The sequence below is a fragment of the Panthera uncia genome (genome assembly GCF_023721935.1).
Source record: "Panthera uncia isolate 11264 chromosome A1 unlocalized genomic scaffold, Puncia_PCG_1.0 HiC_scaffold_17, whole genome shotgun sequence".
Taxonomy (NCBI): domain Eukaryota; kingdom Metazoa; phylum Chordata; class Mammalia; order Carnivora; family Felidae; genus Panthera; species Panthera uncia.
Genome location: NW_026057577.1, coordinates 101,218,220 through 101,236,745, shown reverse-complemented (window position 1 = coordinate 101,236,745; position 18,526 = coordinate 101,218,220). Strand labels below are relative to the sequence as shown.

At 37.3% G+C, this 18,526-nt stretch overlaps 1 protein-coding gene and 2 long non-coding RNA genes across 4 annotated transcripts in view; 1 reads left to right on the top strand and 2 right to left on the bottom strand.

Annotated features, from left to right (window-relative positions):
• The window catches only part of LOC125934465 (uncharacterized), a 362,030-nt gene that overhangs the window by 42,565 nt on the left and 300,939 nt on the right, over positions 1-18,526 (bottom strand). The gene's annotated exons all lie outside the window — the stretch shown is intronic.
• Positions 5,351-18,526, top strand: part of LOC125934464 (uncharacterized) — a 168,451-nt gene continuing 155,275 nt past the window's right edge. For both annotated transcript variants that reach the window (XR_007461413.1, XR_007461412.1), the window contains exon 1: positions 5,351-5,432. This is a non-coding gene — a long non-coding RNA (uncharacterized LOC125934464). The remainder of the gene's footprint in view (positions 5,433-18,526) is intronic.
• GABRB2 (gamma-aminobutyric acid type A receptor subunit beta2) overlaps positions 8,988-18,526 on the bottom strand; it is a 241,516-nt gene continuing 231,977 nt past the window's right edge. The window contains exon 10 of the mRNA XM_049647833.1: positions 8,988-12,156. Within this exon, the coding sequence (XP_049503790.1) occupies positions 11,809-12,156 (348 nt within the window). The 3' untranslated portion in view covers positions 8,988-11,808. The remainder of the gene's footprint in view (positions 12,157-18,526) is intronic.

Genomic DNA, 18,526 nt, shown 5'->3' with positions numbered 1-18,526 from the left:
CTGAGGTCTATAAATGAGCAACAGACAGATCACAAAGGACCTTGAGAACCAAGATAAATTGGGGCTTTTCCTAAGGATATCGTAGAAACTTTAAAGGTTTTTAAGATGGAAAGTGACATGATTGTATTTGCATTTTCACATTACCTTGGCTGCTTTATAGCATATGGGCCATGTGATGGCTAATTTTATGTGTCAAGTTGGTCACACCATTATGCCCAGATACATGGTCAAAAACTATTCTGGGTATTTCTGGTTTTTGGATGAGATTGACATTTAAATCTGTGGCTTTTGAGTAAAGAAGACTGCTTTCCAGATTGTGTGTGGGCCTTATACAATCAGTGGAAGGCCTGAATGGAACAAAAGATTGACCTTCCCTGAGCAAGAAGAAATTCTTCCAGCAGATGGCCTTTGGACTTGAACTACAAGTTTGGAACTTTCCTGGCCTCAGGCTGAGGGCCTTTGGACTTGAATTGCAATATCAGTTTTTCCCTGGGTCTCCAGCCTGCTGGTCCACCAGGCAGATTTTGAACATGCCAGCCTCCATAATTTCATGAGCAATTATGTGTGTATATACACACATTCTATTCGCTCTTATTTCTCTGGGGAACCCTAATACTGCTAGGAAGGGGAGATTGAAAGCTGGGCCTCCCCAGGCTTTGCACTTGCTATGTGAATTTGGGACGCTTCCTGAACATTTGCTTTTCCCGGGCTGCTCCAAACCAAGGATTCTAAAGAGGCTGTCCCAAGTGCTTCAAGACAGTTCTTGGAACAAGAACAAGAGCCAGGAGCCAGTGTCCTTATTATCTGCCAAAGCTGAAATGGGAAAAGCTCATTTCAAACTGGCAAGATCACCCCTGTAATTTAATTTTAAATGAAGCTTCTAAAACATTTAAAAGTTTTTATTTATTAATCATCTTGTACTTTGTATGCATCAATAGTTTTGTCTTATACATACAGAGAGATTCTCTAAATGTTCAAATGAATTCCTGGCAAGTGGAATGAGAAATAAGTATGAATAAATAAAGATTTGGCAAGCTACTCTGAAAGATTTCCAACTCAAATGGTTCTTCGATCCCTCCAAGGGTGTTTTTAAGCAAGTAAAGAAAACTAGGTGAGGAAAGAATCTTTCCATTTTATTCAGTCAGGGCTTAGGCCATTCAGAATGAGAAATGTAAGCTCTACCCAGGGCCACTCCTATATTGAGGTTCAAAGAACACTGATGGTTTCCTGCCACAAATCTCAGAACTCTCAGAAGCATTTATTAGCCTACACATTCAGAAATTCTTTTGATCTCTTGGAAAGTTTCAGGCTCCTAGCCTTCTTTCCTCATGTCCAGTTGACCAGTTGACCACAGTGGTGTGCCTTCTCTCTCTGTATTGTCTTACTTATAAAGGAAGGTTCAACCATTACTTTGGGGACTTAAAAAAATAACATCTTCCACATTGAGAAGTAAGTACTGCTTTTACAATTCAAAATTGTTCTAAATGATGTCTTAAAAAAAGATAACCTTATTTAAAGAGAAAGCAAGAAAGGAGATTTTCAAAATCCTTTCGAAGATGTGTCAAAGTTACTCATTTAATTTACATATACATCTCTCTTCTGTCACCCAAATAAATTAAAAGAAACATCAAAATATCTAGAATTTGACAATTCTCAGCTTCAAAAAATAACACTGAAAAAGTGTAAAACTATAAACATAAAATAGAAATTTAAAAGTAAACACTCCTCCCTTCCTTTTTCCCTAAATACTTTGACCTTGTTTCTGACTTCACTTTTAAAAGTACTGTATCTCCAGCAGTGAAACTGAAGCTCTGCAATGCATTTTGTAGCATGAAAGTAAAGGGGTGAAGTTCATGGGCCTTGGATGCAATACCAATTGTTCCATGTTACATTCTCTGTAACATAGGTATGCCAATAGTTTATACTTCACACTGCTATTTTGAGAGTTAAATTCACATCACATACCTTAGAGGGGTGGGTGAGGTGGTGTCAGGTGCTGAAAATGTTTCCAAAAGTCTTTGCTTTCTCTCTTTATTTTTTCCTCTCCCCTTCTCTTTCTTCCGTCTTCTGTCTTTCTGCAGCAGTATAATGGGTAATACCAGGCTCTTCAACTCACCACTGTGGGCTAGTGATTTTCAAATTATTTTGTTTATCGACCATGTCAATATTTTGTTACTGTAGTTAGAAGAAAATGTCTTCCTTTCCATGTATATTTTCCCTCTTCTACTACTGCTGCTTCACCTCAGAAGTTTCTGGATAATTTTTTATTAGTTCTTCACTTCAGGTTCATTCACTAAGCTCCATTCTACATAGGGTCTTTGGGGAGGTGGAAATTTCTCCGTAACTTCTATTTCCCATTTAATTTGTGCCCCAGACTTCATCTCTGAAGTTGTTGACATCGTCAAGAACCTAAGTCCATGGCACACTCTGTAATGATGGAGCTCCCTTAAGCTTCCACCCTTGCCCTCCCCTTTCCTCTCTCCATTTCTCTCCCAAAAGTTCCTTGCCCCCTCATAACTCTTTGGTCCTCACCGAAATCCCTCCTTGGGTGGTTTTTGTGTTGTTCTTAGTCAAGTTCACTACTGCTGGATGGGTCCAGGAAGTGTTGGGAGATAAGGGACTTCTGAGTCACTGCATAGGGAAAAGAGACACTGAGCTTCAAAGAGAGTGACTTAAAAGTAGTCAATCATATGTTCACATTGTGAAAACCCCTGTTGCAATTCTGTATACTTTATAATATAAAAAAGTTTATATATCTTTCTTGAGAGAGCATAAAAAATTTCATTTATAAGGTGTCGGCCTCCAGGAAAGTGAAGAAAAGTGATCTTTCACAATTATAATAGCATAGAAGCTTGCTTCATATGAAAATACTCTCATAGATCTTGTAATATGCTCTTTCCTGGGATTACAGATCTAGAACATCAGGATGGGATTTTTGGCATAGGAAGGATGAATGTTTCAGTGTCTCTCTGACCATACTGTAACTGTCCAGAAAATAAAAGATGCAGTGCTTTGGGGTTTTCTTGAATTCTAAGACTCATCTGGCAACCCCAGGGTTGCAATCCCTCAAGGCAACCATTGGATGGGGCTTAATAGTAACTGCTTTTAGGTAGAGCTTGTCCGCCCTAGTTATCCACAGTCCCCACCACTCCCTATTGTTTTGTGCCAAGTGTATATTACTATTTTACAATTCCTATTAAGCCCTGTATACACATTTGAGTTTCTAAAACATAGGGTGTGAGATATATTAATCCTCTAGCCAAACTTTAGATCTCTTGTTAGCTTTCTTTCAGAACAGAAACACGTTATGCCCACTTCCTTTGCACATCTAATCCTAGAAATAGTATATTGCTGATCTAACATTAAATCCATCCTGTTGTCTCTCATACCACTTTGTGGGGTTGAGGGGCCAAGTACCCACTAGGTCTCAGATGGGAATGTAGTGATGAATCTAACTTTTTAAATGAAGCTATCTAGCAGCATTATACTGCTGCAGAAAGACAGAAGCTTTTTTTTTCTTTTCTACTGAGATGCTCCAGCCTGTGTGATGCTTTCACTGTGATCACAAGAGTCTGTCATTTGTAGCATGTCTGGGGCAATGCCAGGGGCAGGTTTCCCAAATTTCATTACACCATTTGCTCTGAGGTCTACCATTTCCTCAGGTCACCACCACTGAATAGTGTGCAAATATCTACTTCCATGTAACCAGGTATCCTTCTTCCCAATCTGAGATAATTTTTTTTCCTCTCTCCTTACCCTCAAAGACATTCATTTTCCTCAGTATTAGTGGGACACTAAGCATTGTCTCTGAGTATATCCCAGGAGCTTTTCCTTGTGTTTCCAATAAAAATCTCTGAAGTGAAAAAGTAAATATACGAATGAATATTAATGTACTAGCTGGCCACTAGAACCAAACAAAAGAATGCATCAGAATATGCACAAATAAACACATTGATAAGGAGATCTACCAAAGAAGCCTAATCATTCTGGGCTTTTCTGGAATTGGCCATTTCATGATTATTCTTTGGTTCTAGTCCATATAGTAGGGTGATACTATGGTGGGTAGGGTGGAAGAGGGCTGCACATTTGGCTAATGCTCTGTCACATTACACATTGTATCACATGGGGATAAGAATGTATTTACATTATCTTGCTGCTGTCTGCCTTAGGAAATCAAAGATTATGGACTTATTATGCCTATTGATATCTCTGAGAGATTTTCTTACTAAGCTGTTATTATTCTAGGGGTGGAATGGCTCAGAGGGATATTCTGCGTGGAAAAAAATGATATATGATATTTCAGAATTAGAACAAATATCAGAAGAGAGTGAGGATATCTGAAGTGTTTTTAGAATAAATTATACTAGTTGGAGTATGAGTAGGGGAATTTACCAATTATGAATTGATCAGCACATCTGAGGGAAGGTGTTTGGGGCTTTCCCATTCCAGAGCTAAGTTACTGGCCATGAATTGCACCTATGGTGTCATTTTCTATTGGCTCTCTCACCATCCCACCTACATGAGTTTCTGTGCATGCGTGCGTGTGTGTGCACACACACACACACCCCACCAGTTATTTGAACGTGTTCCTGTACTGGAGCGGACTTCTGTTCTCTCTGCTGGACAGAATGCTGAAACTCAGCATGAAGGGCGTCAACTGCAAATGCACATATTTTGCATCTGTAGATTTACATAATTTGCAATTAAAAAAAATTTTTTTAACATTTATTTATTTTTGAGACAGAGAGAGACAGAGCATGAACGGGGGAGGGTCAGAGAGAGAGGGAGACACAGAATCTGAAACAGGCTCCAGGCTCTGAGCCATCAGCACAGAGCCCAACGCGGGGCTCGAACTCACGGACCGCAAGATCGTGACCTGAGCCGAAGTCGGACGCTTAGCCGACTGAGCCACCCAGCCGCCCCTACATAATTTGCAATTTATAGTGTAAGCTGAGAAGAACTGGTTCTTCACTCATCCCATAATTGGGTCTTTTCAGTGATGTTCATTCTTTGATGGCAATAGCTCCTTTTAATCCTGAATGCATTGGACAATAATGTCCTTGACAGGCTGCCTCCCTCACAGATAGTGTCTATCAGGTGCTGCTTGGACATTCTAAAGTCATGAGGGGTGAAAGTCACGAAGCTTATCACCAAATGAGTTGCTGGCCTTAAAAGAGTTCCTACATGTTTGAGTGGTGCCAAATATTCCCACAGGGCAGGGGCTTTGTGTACTCAACCTATACATTTCCAGTACTAGTGCTACATATGGCAGAAGGCAGACTGTCAGCAAATGTTTTTTGAGAAATGACCAAAATGAATGTGAATTAAGTAAGTCCAGTTGCTTTTAATGCTGAAGTGGAAAGAGCTTACAAGGATTTGAAGATGAGACCAACCTGGGTAGGAATCCAAGTTCTTCCAGTCTCACAGGCAAGGTACTCCCTCTTTCTGATCTTGAGTTTCTTTTACTTGAGGAATATGGTAAGGACTAAATGAATATTAAATTCGCAAAGAGCTTAGCACAATGTCTTCATCAGATATACGTTCAATGTTAAATGAATGCATAATGTTTAGCATATTTTCATGACTAAAGCCAATTTTTAAATTAATTATCCTTGATATAAAATATCTAAACTAAGAGAACATTTAATAATTATTGTGAAGTTTTAGGCATAATACAACTTGTGATATATGTGCTATTATAGTAATGATGAAAATTAACAAAAGCAACAACAATAGTATCTACTGTTTACATACCACTTACCATGCAAGGTGTCAAGGACTTCTAATGGGTTATTATATTCCACCTTTACAACAGCCCTATGACGGAGGTGCAATTATATCTTTGCTTTACAGATAAGAAAACAGTTAGATGGATTAAGTAGCTGCATAGTCAAATGCCTAATATGTGACAAGTTTGAGCTCAAACTCAAATCTGCCCAACAGCAGGTCCCAAGTTTGAAGCTTTCCATTGCTTTTCACAAAGCCAAGATTCAACAATCTAACTCATACTAATAAACTATACACACACACACACACACACACACACACACACACACACACACACACTGAACCCAATGAAACCACAACACATTCTTTTAAGTTTTATTTATATTTCTTAGTTCAAGAATTACACACTAGCCAACATTATTATATATTTACATGCTGAAACTGGCTGTAGTAAGTTTAAATTCAAGAAAATAATTCTTATGTGCTACTCATTTATAATCCTCATTTGTTACTATCTCATGTATCCCAGAGATTTTAGTAGTCCTGTTTTTTAGAAAGACATGAAAATAGATGCAATGATATCCACTTGTGTTTTGCATTTTCTAGCCATTGGAAAATGTGCATTATATGCATATTAAGAAAGGCTACAAGGTAATTAGTAAGGCTGATAATCACTACATTGTGAAGAAACTAGAATATCACTTTGTATAAAAGGACAATTCAGAACTGTGCAGGGACAATATTCATAACAGAACTATTTAAACACCCATGCAAATAAAAATTTTTAAATGCTATGGAATTTAAATCATTTGCAACTTTGTTTGAAATAATTATGTTTAAAATGACCATGGTTTAACTCAAATTACTGAACTGAAAAGGAAAAAGATACAAGCTGATGGAACTGTCAGCTTGCTTCTGGTGGTACAAAGACACACAAATGGGCATCAGATTAGTGGACATTTGACAGGAGAGAGACATTTGGTTTTGAAAGTTAAAGAACACAAAGTTTTGTTTGTCATCATATTGGATCATATTTATCTTTATCACAAAAGAACTTTTCAAAGCAAATTAAAATCTGATGTTAGAATTTTTGCATATATCTACAGAAATGTTTCACTTCAATTTTTAAGTAATAAATTTTTAAGGGTGTTGCTGCTTTTTTTTTCTTAAATGATTTCTTTACGGCAGTATCTTAGTTAGCATTCTGTTGGCTCCTTACTAGTTTTTACAATGTTCCTAGTGTATTTGGAAAATATTTTTTAAACCTTTGGTGTGAAGCAGTCTTTTTTTTTTATTTTCCCCTATTTTTCCTTTTTTCTTTCCTTTTTTTTTGTTTTTTAATAATTCTGGAGTCTTTGGTTAAAAGGAATAATACTATCTAAAGACAAAATGCTATTATTAAAAAAAAGTCTCATGTGTATTATGTGTAATAAATTTCTGGAACAGGTATGAATAATAAGCACTTTTATTTCCTGTAGTGCCATCAATATAAACTTTTACTCTTTTAAAATTGAGATTTAAGTTACAACCTTTGGTGTCTTGAACTCTGACATATAAAAAAATCTATCAAGTTATCAATGATCATTTCTGCTTTTCCCATTTCCATTTCTAAGGCTATCTCTTGGCTGTTACATTGACTACATAAACACTACAGCATTTCCCATAAAGGGGATGAGAGTGGAAGTGAGAGAGCGGAAAGTGAGAGTGTGAGTGTGTGTGTGTGTGTGTGTATGTGTGTGTGTGTGTGTGTGTGTGTGTGTGAGTGTGTTTGCGTGTGTATGTGTGTATGTCTGTGATAGCAAATTGAAACCCTTCTGTCTGGGATCCCAAACCATTTATGCAAAAGGGTGTTTAAATTACTCTGCTGGGGCACTGCAGTAACTGTACTTAGTAAAAAATAAATAAAAATTAAGAAAAAGAATTAAACAATTATTTGTATCTATTGACTATTCATTTACAGCATGTTGAATTATTTACATAATATTATAACACATGAACATAAGCCATAAACAGAATTAGCACATTGCCTTACCATAAAATACAAATTAGAAGTTAAAAATATTTAAGAAATCTGTTTTAATATTTACACACGCTCAGTGAAAGTTATGGTTGCTCACATTACATGGACTCTGTACACTTAGCAAAATGGCATGATTGCTACAGTTGAGAGTATTTGCCCTAACCAACATGGTGGGGTTATTATTTTTTTTTCCTCCTTCAAGGAGGATTTTTTTTTCATTTTCTGTTTTAAGACTTAAGATTTGTTTTTAAATCACCAATAGACAATGTTATTTGTTTTCTTGAAAAAGAGAGCAAGTAGACAAGCAATGTGAGAACTAGTTAATTCCCGATGTTCTGAGGTACAGTACTATTGTAGTGTCAAACTGTGCAATGGTTCATAAGAACTGTAGGCATTGATCTGCTGATAGAGAAATGCTCAGTACCCTGTATTACTAGTTTCAATAGGTTGATTTGTTGGTTGCCAATTAAAAATACTCATACATTGGTTAAATGAAGGAAATAAAACATATTAGCTTATTCCTTTTGTTTTCCAACATATGAATGCATATATATGTATTTATGTTTACATGGATCTATATATACACATATATACATGTAGATATGTTGTAAGACCTGTTGTTGATTGTTTTGCTGTTTTTGTTGTTTCGTATGAACTTAATCATAAGACTGGAACACAGTTACCTATAGAAAATGGAAATTGTGTTAGTTGCCAATTTAATGCAGGTCTTGCTTAAAATGAACATGATTCATTTTCCCACTGCATTCCACTGAACTTTCTCTATGTGTTGTGCTTTTATAAGCTGACAGACTTTTTGTGTTCCTAATACTAGAATGTAAAGTCTTTTGGTTCATAAACCATTTTTATTATTATTATTATTATTTTTACTTAGCACTGCTTTTGAAGACATGAGAAGATAAAAGGTCTAGATGGCACTGCTTAAGTATTTTCCCCTGTTGTTAAATTGCAGTAGAAAGAATTGTAACATTCCTTATGCAAACACATGATTATGTTGCATGAGTTTTCAATTCTGAAAATGCATTTCATACCTACTAGCAGTCATGTACAATATATATATACAGATTGAGATCAAAGATTTCATTTAGACTGTGCATTTTAGAGTCAGAATTTGCCTATGAATTTCACAAAGATGAAAAACACCTTAATTGCTGGCTATCTGGCTGTTTCATAATCAAAAGGAAAACTATATATATATATATATATATATATATATATATATATATGTATGTATAATGTGATACTAATACCTTATCAGAATTGCCAAAACACATTTTTGTGGTCCTTAAATTTAACCACTGGATACCAAGCTGACTGGTTTTCATAGAGTTATGAGATCTAGCACCCCTCCCTAACCCACCCCCAGTTTGGTGACTACAGTCCAATTCAACTACAGTAAAAATATAGTTAAAAATAAAATCTACATCTACTGTTGTCTCTGGGCAGGATGAGTCAGTTGTTTCTACCTACGTGGTTATTGAATGCCAATATATGGATTTCGTTCTAGGGCATCTGTTTGAAGCTCCCATCTTTCTCCTTTTTCTGGTTTCTTCTTATCACTGTGAACAGAAATGAATCCTTGGTCATACGCTTTTGAGGCTCATACTGCAAAGTTTCTTCTTTCACTTTGATCTAGATTACCATGTTGACTTCCCTGGACATTGAAATTTTGTTGTAACCATAAATGACAATATCAAGGATTTTTATGGCTTTTATGATAATTGCAAATAAGAGCCCACTGCTAGACTTGGGCTCTGAGTTGTCTCTAGAAAAACCTTTCTAGGATGGCATTTTGGAGTTGTGCACCTGAGTTATCGATATGCTCCTTCCTGATATATGCTACTCAAACTTTAACCCCTGGCGAAAAGGGACAGGCACTTTTATTAGTGTGTGCCCCAAAATGATTGCCTAGGTGAAAGCATGTACCTGGAGAAAATTGAGAAATTTCTACTCTGAGCCCATGGGCAGAAACTTGGTTGGATTCTGCCCAAAGATCATACTCAGAAGTGTTCAAGTGTATAATCAAAAAATAAAGGCCAGAGTTCCCTTTGCTGGTGAAGGAAAAAAAATACCTCCCATCTTGGAGCATAGAATTTAGAAAGCTGAATGCTAAACCTTTTTTTTTCCCCCCTCTGTCTGATAGTTGGAATAGGAGGGCAGCAGTACTCTGTCATATTCCAAGCTGCTGAATTATCAGGGGAAAAAAACATGCATTTTATCCACAGGCAAATACTGGCCTTGCCTACTATGCACAATTAGGGATGTTACTTTGAAAATAAGTGTTTCTTGTCTTTAAAATAGAAATAGCAAAGTCATCCTCTAAGAAAACATTCAATCAAATCAAACTTTAAGGAGAAATTAGCAATTCACTATTTTCTCCAAGAAAAGCAAAATATGGACCTCACATTGATAGAAATAAAATATATTAGCTTATTCTCTTTACTGTCTCACATATGAATGCATATGTCCAATTATTATAGAAAGAAGCACACTGACATAATTTAAAAATTGAATAAAAACAATACATCATGCCTACTGATCAGTTATATATTTTTCTGTAATATCAATTGAGGCTCATAACATTCATCATGTTAATGTGGCTTTGTTGTTATCGTACTCTACACTACTTTTCATGTTTTCTTTGATCCAGCCGATTGCAACATATACTATGAAAGCACCCTTAAAAAGTCAAATCCAACAAACCCACAAACTAACTCTACTTGTGCACATAATCCTTTAAGTATTGTTTGCTATGAAAAATACAAAGGTGAATGTCATTGCACATAAGGAAATGTAGTTCAATCAATCTCTTCAAAGCCTTGCTTTGTCTCCTAAGAATATAATCAGGATTTCAGAAACAAGAAAAGCTGGCAAAGGACCATTAATCCTTTAAAGAAATGAACAAATCCTTCTTTTGAAATACCCTATTAAATTCAGAAATAAACTTAAGGGAAATGTTGTAGAGACAGCTGACATTGTCTGAGAAAATCAACCTGTCTCCTAGCTTTATCTGTGCTCTATATTAGTATATTTGAATGACTCCCAATCTAACCTGCATCTAAGATACTTCTAATTTTGCTAGCTTTTCTATTTTGTGGTTGTCTTTTGATTAGATAAACTATAAAAACCTCTTTAGGTGTGCTGTCAAAAGCCTGTGAAGTGGGGGAAAAAAATCTCTCTCACTGACCTTTTGCCATTATACAAAATATGTATGGACCAGATGCTGTGTGGGGCTGGTAAGGGTCATGCTGCTCACTTGCTTTAATTTTGTTACAACATTTGTTTCTGGATTTTCCACTCTTCTCTGGATTATTAACTCTATTTTAACCAACAAGAAATAGCTTTTTAGAAACATTTCTTGGCCACCATGCATGATAATGTTTAGTAGTCCCCAGTTTCTAGAAATGTCAAAATGGAAGACATCAGAGTTGACTCCCTGTGCTCAAGCAGAGACTGGCCAAATTGGTTACCAAGTCTCTGTCTTCACTCTGCCTATCCTGTTTGAACTACATGAGACCCTTCTAGAATCCAGTGGGAACTATCTTCCCATGACACACCATTATCACCTTAAGACAGGCATAGGTCATCTCCAGTAAGCATGTTTGCATGGCACTGCAGATGTTTCATAAACACAGTGCCATCTCAACAGCATGCCAACCTTAGAAATGAAGATGGGGAGTATCTGGATATGACCACTTCTCAGCAAAATGACTGGCAATGCTACTGAGCCCTCTCAGAATATCTTCTAAATAATTGCCCTCTATATAGGCTGCATCAGCAGATAAAGTGGAACACTCAGACAGTCTTGCCAGCATGTATACAAATCACTTGCATTTTAACTGGAAAACCACAAGGACCTTAGTGTATTCATTACTTAGCAGAAGCAACCCAAATGGTATGAAATGGACCACAGGATAGGCCAGCAACTAAGGTATTTTAGCATCACTTTTGTCCTGGATTGATGTGTTTTCCAAGTCCTACGTCAGGCTGTACAACTGGTTTGAGGAGGAATCTAGTCCTTGCTTCCCATGGGAGGCTTTGTTTTAGTTCACATAATAAAGCCAATAGACGATGTTGAAGAAGGAAAAAACCACTGGGAAGAATATGCGGGACCACCGATCTATGGCATTCACATCAGTCAAGTCGGGGATGGTGATTTTCAGTTGGGAGGCACGTCTCCGCAGGCGGCTTTTCTTTTGTGCCACATGTCGCTCAAGAGCATTTCGGCCAAAACTATGCCTGGGTAACCCGGCTTTCCGATATTGGATGCTGGAGGCATCATAGGCCAACATTGTGCTCCTGGGGTCTCCAAGTCCCATCACAGCCTCAGATGTGGCCATTTCGTTTTTTATCTCAAGAGTGCTCAGTAAGATGTTCTCATGTGGGTCCATCTGCAAGGGAGAAGAATCAAATAAGATAAAACAGTAAGCCTTTATTGCTCCTAATTATGCAAGGTGCTAGGATATGTGATCTAGGTAATATTAATCAGAGTGTTAAGAGAACCGGTTTTGAGGATACATTATCTAAGAAGGATAACAGACAAACAGATATCGCTCATCATCTGACTAAACCCAAATCAGTACATCATTTAGAGCCGTTTGAGATCACTGAGGATCATCAGGCTATGAACTGAGATGAGAATGTAGCTTGATCAAGGTTAGTGTCTCACATTTTAACTATATCACAAATATCTTCTAATGGGTTTATTTTTGATGCTCAAAAATCAGAGGCACTCTGACGTTTGCCATTCTAATGATCTTCTTTTAAAAAGCATTGCAATTACCAAGTTGTTTCAAAGTGGCCACTCAAGAGTTGAGGAAGAAAGAGGAACATACCAGCTGGGTATGTGGGTTTGGGATCCATGTGTCTGGGTGCATATCCTGGTTCTGCCACTTACTATCTAAGTGAACTTGGGTGAATTCCTAATGTGAATGGTGCCTCCATCACTATAAGCTATGCTAGTTTCAGTTTCTTCATCTATTAAATGGTATAATAATCCAACCTTAGAGCACTTCTTTAATGAGGTAATGATATAATAGATATAATAGACTGCTGCTACTACCACTTAGGGCATACAGAGAAATAGAAGGCGTGGCACTCTTTAAAGAATTTACAGTTCTGATATGAATAAATACAAAATTAAGCTGTGCTAGGTATGAAATAGTATTGAGATTAATTACTGAGTTATGCTCATGATAGTAGCCTCATTATAGATGAATTCATGCTAAAACTAGAACTAAAACCAGTAGATAACATTTGTTAAGCACTTGCTACATATACCAGAAACCTTTTCCTATAACTTCACTTAATTGTTTCTTAACACCCATGATTATGAGATATCACCCTAAATTTGCAATATCAATATAAATAGGATAAAATAAGAGTTTTGAACAATAGAAATTCAGGCATCATGTGACTTGCCAAAATACAACAGAATTCAGAACAAGGGACTTGAAAATTAACAGCTGGGCAAAACTGTGCATGGTGGAAGGGTCAGTGGGGTGAGGGATTGACCTGAGAAGGAATGGAAGGAGGCAGGATTCAAGAAGTGAGTTAGCCCAAAGTTGGCTGTATTAAGTTGAATTCTGAGCCCAGGGAGTAGGAGGGTGTCCTGTAGATATGGTGACCTCTTTTATCTCTTGGATGATTTTAGCTTCTTGGCAAAGCTAAAAGGAAAGAATGAATACTGACACCATGATACCCAAATATTAAATGACTGTGATAATGTTTTTTTGTTTTATTAAGAAGGGAAGATTTGTGTGTCTTATTTTTAAGAGCCTTCAATTGCTACAGATAATAAAACCTAGTTGCAACACATTATTATTAATAACAGAATACATTTATTTTGATGGAGAATCATGATATACCAATTGTCAGTAAAGTTGTTGAAATATAAAATAAAATAAAAATGATCAATAGTAGATACTGATGATATATGGAAGCAAGGTATATAACCAACACTTAATTGGAAGATAAAATGGTCTGAGCTTCATGAATTATGCAGAAGGCAAAAAGAAGGTTGCTAAGATTATATAGTAACAATTAGCTTTCAAATGTGGTTTAATGACCCTGTATTTTAAATTCAAATCTAAAATATTTTGAGAAACAGAACCTATAAAATATGCTAGAACCTAGTAATTGACCAATTAATCTCTGCCCACTGATTAGATTTTCTGTAGGTTTGGTATATGGTAGTATTTTGCTTAGTGGACATATTAAACAAATATATTCTTAAGATTAATATTTAAAGTTTATAAGATTTGGAAATGAAACCCAATAAATTTAGAAACACTTCTCTCAAGGAAGGGCCAGGTAATGGCTTTAGTGATGGATTCAATGGCCCTAGGGAAGAAAACAAATGTTTAAAGTCATGTCTCATGTGCCAGGGCTTTGCAGAAACTGTCTAACTGAATGCTCACGACCATCTTTTTGAAAAAGGAATTCATTCCTAGGTTATAAAGTGAAGGCATCATCAAATGTCACAAAGTCACACAGTTACTAAGTGATGGAGTTTGATCATTAGAGCACAAAGCTTGGGGGAGAGAAGTGTGACTTTACAACACTCAAGGAAAGTAAAGCGGATAGAAGTGTGGGAACATATCACTCTTCATTATTTCAGAGAGTGTTGTTATTTTCCCTTCTGCTCTGGGTTGTTTGCTCTTTTAACTACCTAGAAAATAACTGCTTAGCAAAATTCCTTTGGCCGCTACACATGACAGTTGTTCAGGAGTCTCCCCCTCTCTAAGCACCAGGATATTTGTTTTTCTATTGAGCAACTATGTTAAGAACGGTTATGAATATACATCAGACTTGGTTGAGGTAAGAATACAAATCAATAATAACAAGCATTATAAAAATAATGGGAACAGTGGACTCTTAGTATGGCAACTTGTTCTAAGTTGGATAATTCGTCTGATTTTAGTGGGTTTCTGTTGTGTTATTTATGAAACCCAAGATTTGTCAGATAACTCTTGAAACTTTATAATTTATTTTTAATCAAAAATTTACAAAATATATGTAACAGGCACTAGTGTGTGTCTGGAGCTGTGCCAGGTGTTGTAGCCACAGTGGTGAGGAAGACAGCACGGCTGCTGGTCCCCGTGGCAATAACAGCCTCCAGAAAACAAAATGAACTTGGAGTGAAAAGACTGGACTACTGGTTGCCCTGTTTCTTATTTCTGACCTTGGAACAGTGATTTAATCCATCCCAAGCTAGTTTTCTTCAACTGTTAAGAATAAAGTTTTGGGAGATCAACTGACTATGCAGGAAGAACTTGGGAAGCAGAAGTGCTATGCAAGGTGATTGTCATGACAGGCCACAAATGCAATGGGAAACATAAAGGTGCTAGCGGGCTGAGAAAACACAGCAAATAGCCATGCCTAAAAAAAGTATCCTGCCCTCACAGTGGATGTGGAATAGATATGAGTGATGAACTTTCTGTAGGTAAGCCTAATCATCTTGCCACAGCTGAAGATCTAATCAGGCTGAGGCTGCGGTTGGTTGCGGTAGGTGAGGCAGGTTGGACATCTGCATCAGCTTATAAAGTGTGACTCCTCAGTGTTGTGCTATATTAGGATAGTTGAACCCCAAACTTTGACTGCCTGCAGAGTCTTAATTAAGGTCATTAATAGTCAAGGTATAAATTAACTTCAATTAAAATACAAAACAATGAAAAGAAAAACAACAATCTTTTTTTCCAGAAAACTCTTACCCTTAGCTATGGAGCTGTAAAGTGGAGAGGTATAAAGTACAACCGCCTTCATTTCCAATTTATTTCCCAATTAATGGTGACATGGAGGAGGCAGCTCAAGCGGGTTGCAGTTTATTAGGCTGCACATTCAAGGGAAGCCCTGAGACACTGCTCTGATTACCCCACCTTGTCCTTGAAGGGCCAGTTTTCTCACGTTCTCCATAAAGCCTCCCAGATAATGCCAACCTTGTTTACTCGCCTCCTCAGAAATTAGCTGCATCCCTCCCTTGACACTATGCCACAGCATCTGTTTGTTTACCCAACTTGCTGTGGAATCACCAGTTCTGAGAATTTTTTGTTTGTTTGTTTGTTTTGAATAGTAGCCTGATCAACACCTGGAAGCACGTCTGTTTTCTTTTAGAAGTGGAAATATAGTGCAGTGTTTCTGAGTTCTAATTCTGGACTCAGACAATCCACATTTTGACTCTTGGTTGAGCCATTCACTAGTTTTGATTCCATGGGCAAATCATTCAACCTCTCTGAGTTCATTTCTTATATGTAAAGTGGGAGAAACACCAGTCTCTAGAGTTGTTTGAGAGGATTAAATAAGACAGAACATGCAAACCACTTAGCCCAGCTTTGCACATAGCAAGCACTCAAAAAAATCATAATTGTTCTTGCTTTTAAAAAGCAATAAATATTCATTAAACGTGCACATTTGATCTTCCATAGCCATTTTTTTAAATGCCATCAACTGTATAAACAAACCAGAGCTTTGAATTCATCAGATTATTTAAATTTTGCTTTGATTAGTGACTTCTGTAAAGTGCTGAGAACAATGCTTCATATAAAGTAAACACTATGTTTTTGTTATAATACATAATACACTTATTAAATATAATACATAAGTCTGGACTGAGCTACTTCTGAATGCTGAAGTGAGATGAGTAGAAGCTGCCTTTCATTTCACAGGTGGAGAGGGAGCACAGTATTCATGGGTTCACAGATCCACCAGCTATCCTCCTGACTGATAGGGAAAACAGCCCTCAAGCCAGTGTCAAAGAGGGAGATGTCTCCATTGCTAGTGTGGCAGAGCAAGGAAAGAGCCTGGCTTCTCTTTCCTCATGGCCCTACAACATTCCACCATAATGCTTGTCATTATGATCATCTGCTTAATATTTGGCTGACCCACCAGGCTATACTTCCTGGGAAAGGCAGAAGCAAGGTCTTTTTCTTTCACTGTTGTATCCCCAAGCACTTGGCATGGTGCCTGGCACATAGTAGGAGCTCAGTAAGAAGTGCTGATTAGATAGAATTAATTTTGTGACCTTAGTAATCCAATCTCTCAGTGAGTCATCAGTAAGGTGGATTTAATTTTGCAGCACCAGTCTGAAGATTGGAACTGCATGGGGTTACCCCCTGAAGTCCTTTCTCACTCTAGGTATTCTCCCTCTATTTATACAGGTCTCTTGCTGAAGCAGTATGCTCAGGTGCCTGAAATATGGAAGGAGCATTTTCGATAGGGCCCTGGCTATTTACATGACGGATGCCCCATTCTTGTCTCAGAGAAGGGAGCTTAGTGAGTAGCAACTAGAAGCCAGGACTAATCATTTTACATATTGACCTCTTTCAGTTATCCCAGTGGCCCTGTAGGGCAGGTACTAATCTCGTGCTCAGAAAATAAAGCACAGAGAAATTAAGAAACCTAACACAAGTTCTCATAGTGAATATGTGTTAGAGTAGGAATTAGAATCTGGTCTTTGTTCGCCGTGTCATGCTGAGGCACAGCAGCAGCCCCCAAGCCCTTGGGTACTCTACAGCTCATAAAAGAGGACCCTTTCAGTGAATGGTAGTCCTCTGGAGGCTTGCAAAATTTTCCTTAATAAGGAATGAATAAGAATTTCTGTCTTTAAATATGCCACTAAATATGACAGCTGATGTAAAATCCTATTAAATTCAAATGCTTTCACCTACGCATAGTAGACATCTGTGGTTTGATAGTTCACCAGCCCTACCAGGGACAAATTCTGTCTAGGAACCATCTCTCAGTATTTCCTTGGTTTGGCGGATGGTATAGTCTGTTTCAGTGGTTTCCAAACTTGAACATTCATCAGAATTCCTTAGAGGCTCTGTTAAAACATAGAGATCTTGGGACCCCACTTGCAGGGTTTCTGAATCAGTAAGGCTGGAATAAGGCTCAATGATCTGCATTTCTAACAAGCTCCCAGGTTAGAAATCACCAGCTTGCAGGTGATGCCAGGCTGCGAGGCTGGGGTTCACACTTGGAAAACTATCAGTCCATTGGACAGCAGCAGAAGGGCATGACTTCAAATAAAGAAGAAACAGAGGCCTTGAGACACAATGAAAAAGCTGAAGTTCTGACCACAGTCCACACCACCAAGCTGAAAAGCAACTTTCATAGAGAGAAAACATATGTGACCTCCATTTATTACTTTCTGGAGATAGGAACTATATTAAAGCCTTCACACAGTTTCAATATTTAATCTTGACAATAAACCTATGAGAAAGTTATTTCTAATATTCTCATTTTAAAAATGAGGAGATTGAGAATTCTGGATTATTGATCTGTCCAGAGTTGCACAGTTGGTATGTAATGTACTGGCACTAAATCTGTCTGTTCCAAGGTTCCTAATCCTCACACAACTGTCTATCTTGAGACTTCCTTCAATTATGAGTTCTGTCTTAAAATGCCATCTATCAGGGTGTACTTAGGCGAAGACATTCCAGAAAATGAAAGGAATAGCAGTTGTCATGTGGATTTAGCTAATCTTTGAAATCGGGTCTCCACCCCAACCTTACCAGGCTTGACCAGGTGGATTTCCTAATTGTCTTTTTCTTCACTTGAGCAGTGAGACACAGTAGAAAACACTAACCTGTCCTTTTTTTTTCTTTTTTTTTTGATTAAGATATTAACAAGACATAGTTTCCCTTTAACCAGAAAGATCATGTACCAATCTCTACTGCTCTGGGAAATATGACAAAATATTTTTCAAATTTTCATGTTTTGGCATTTTTACTTATTACTCAAACACCCATGAGAAATTTGTTG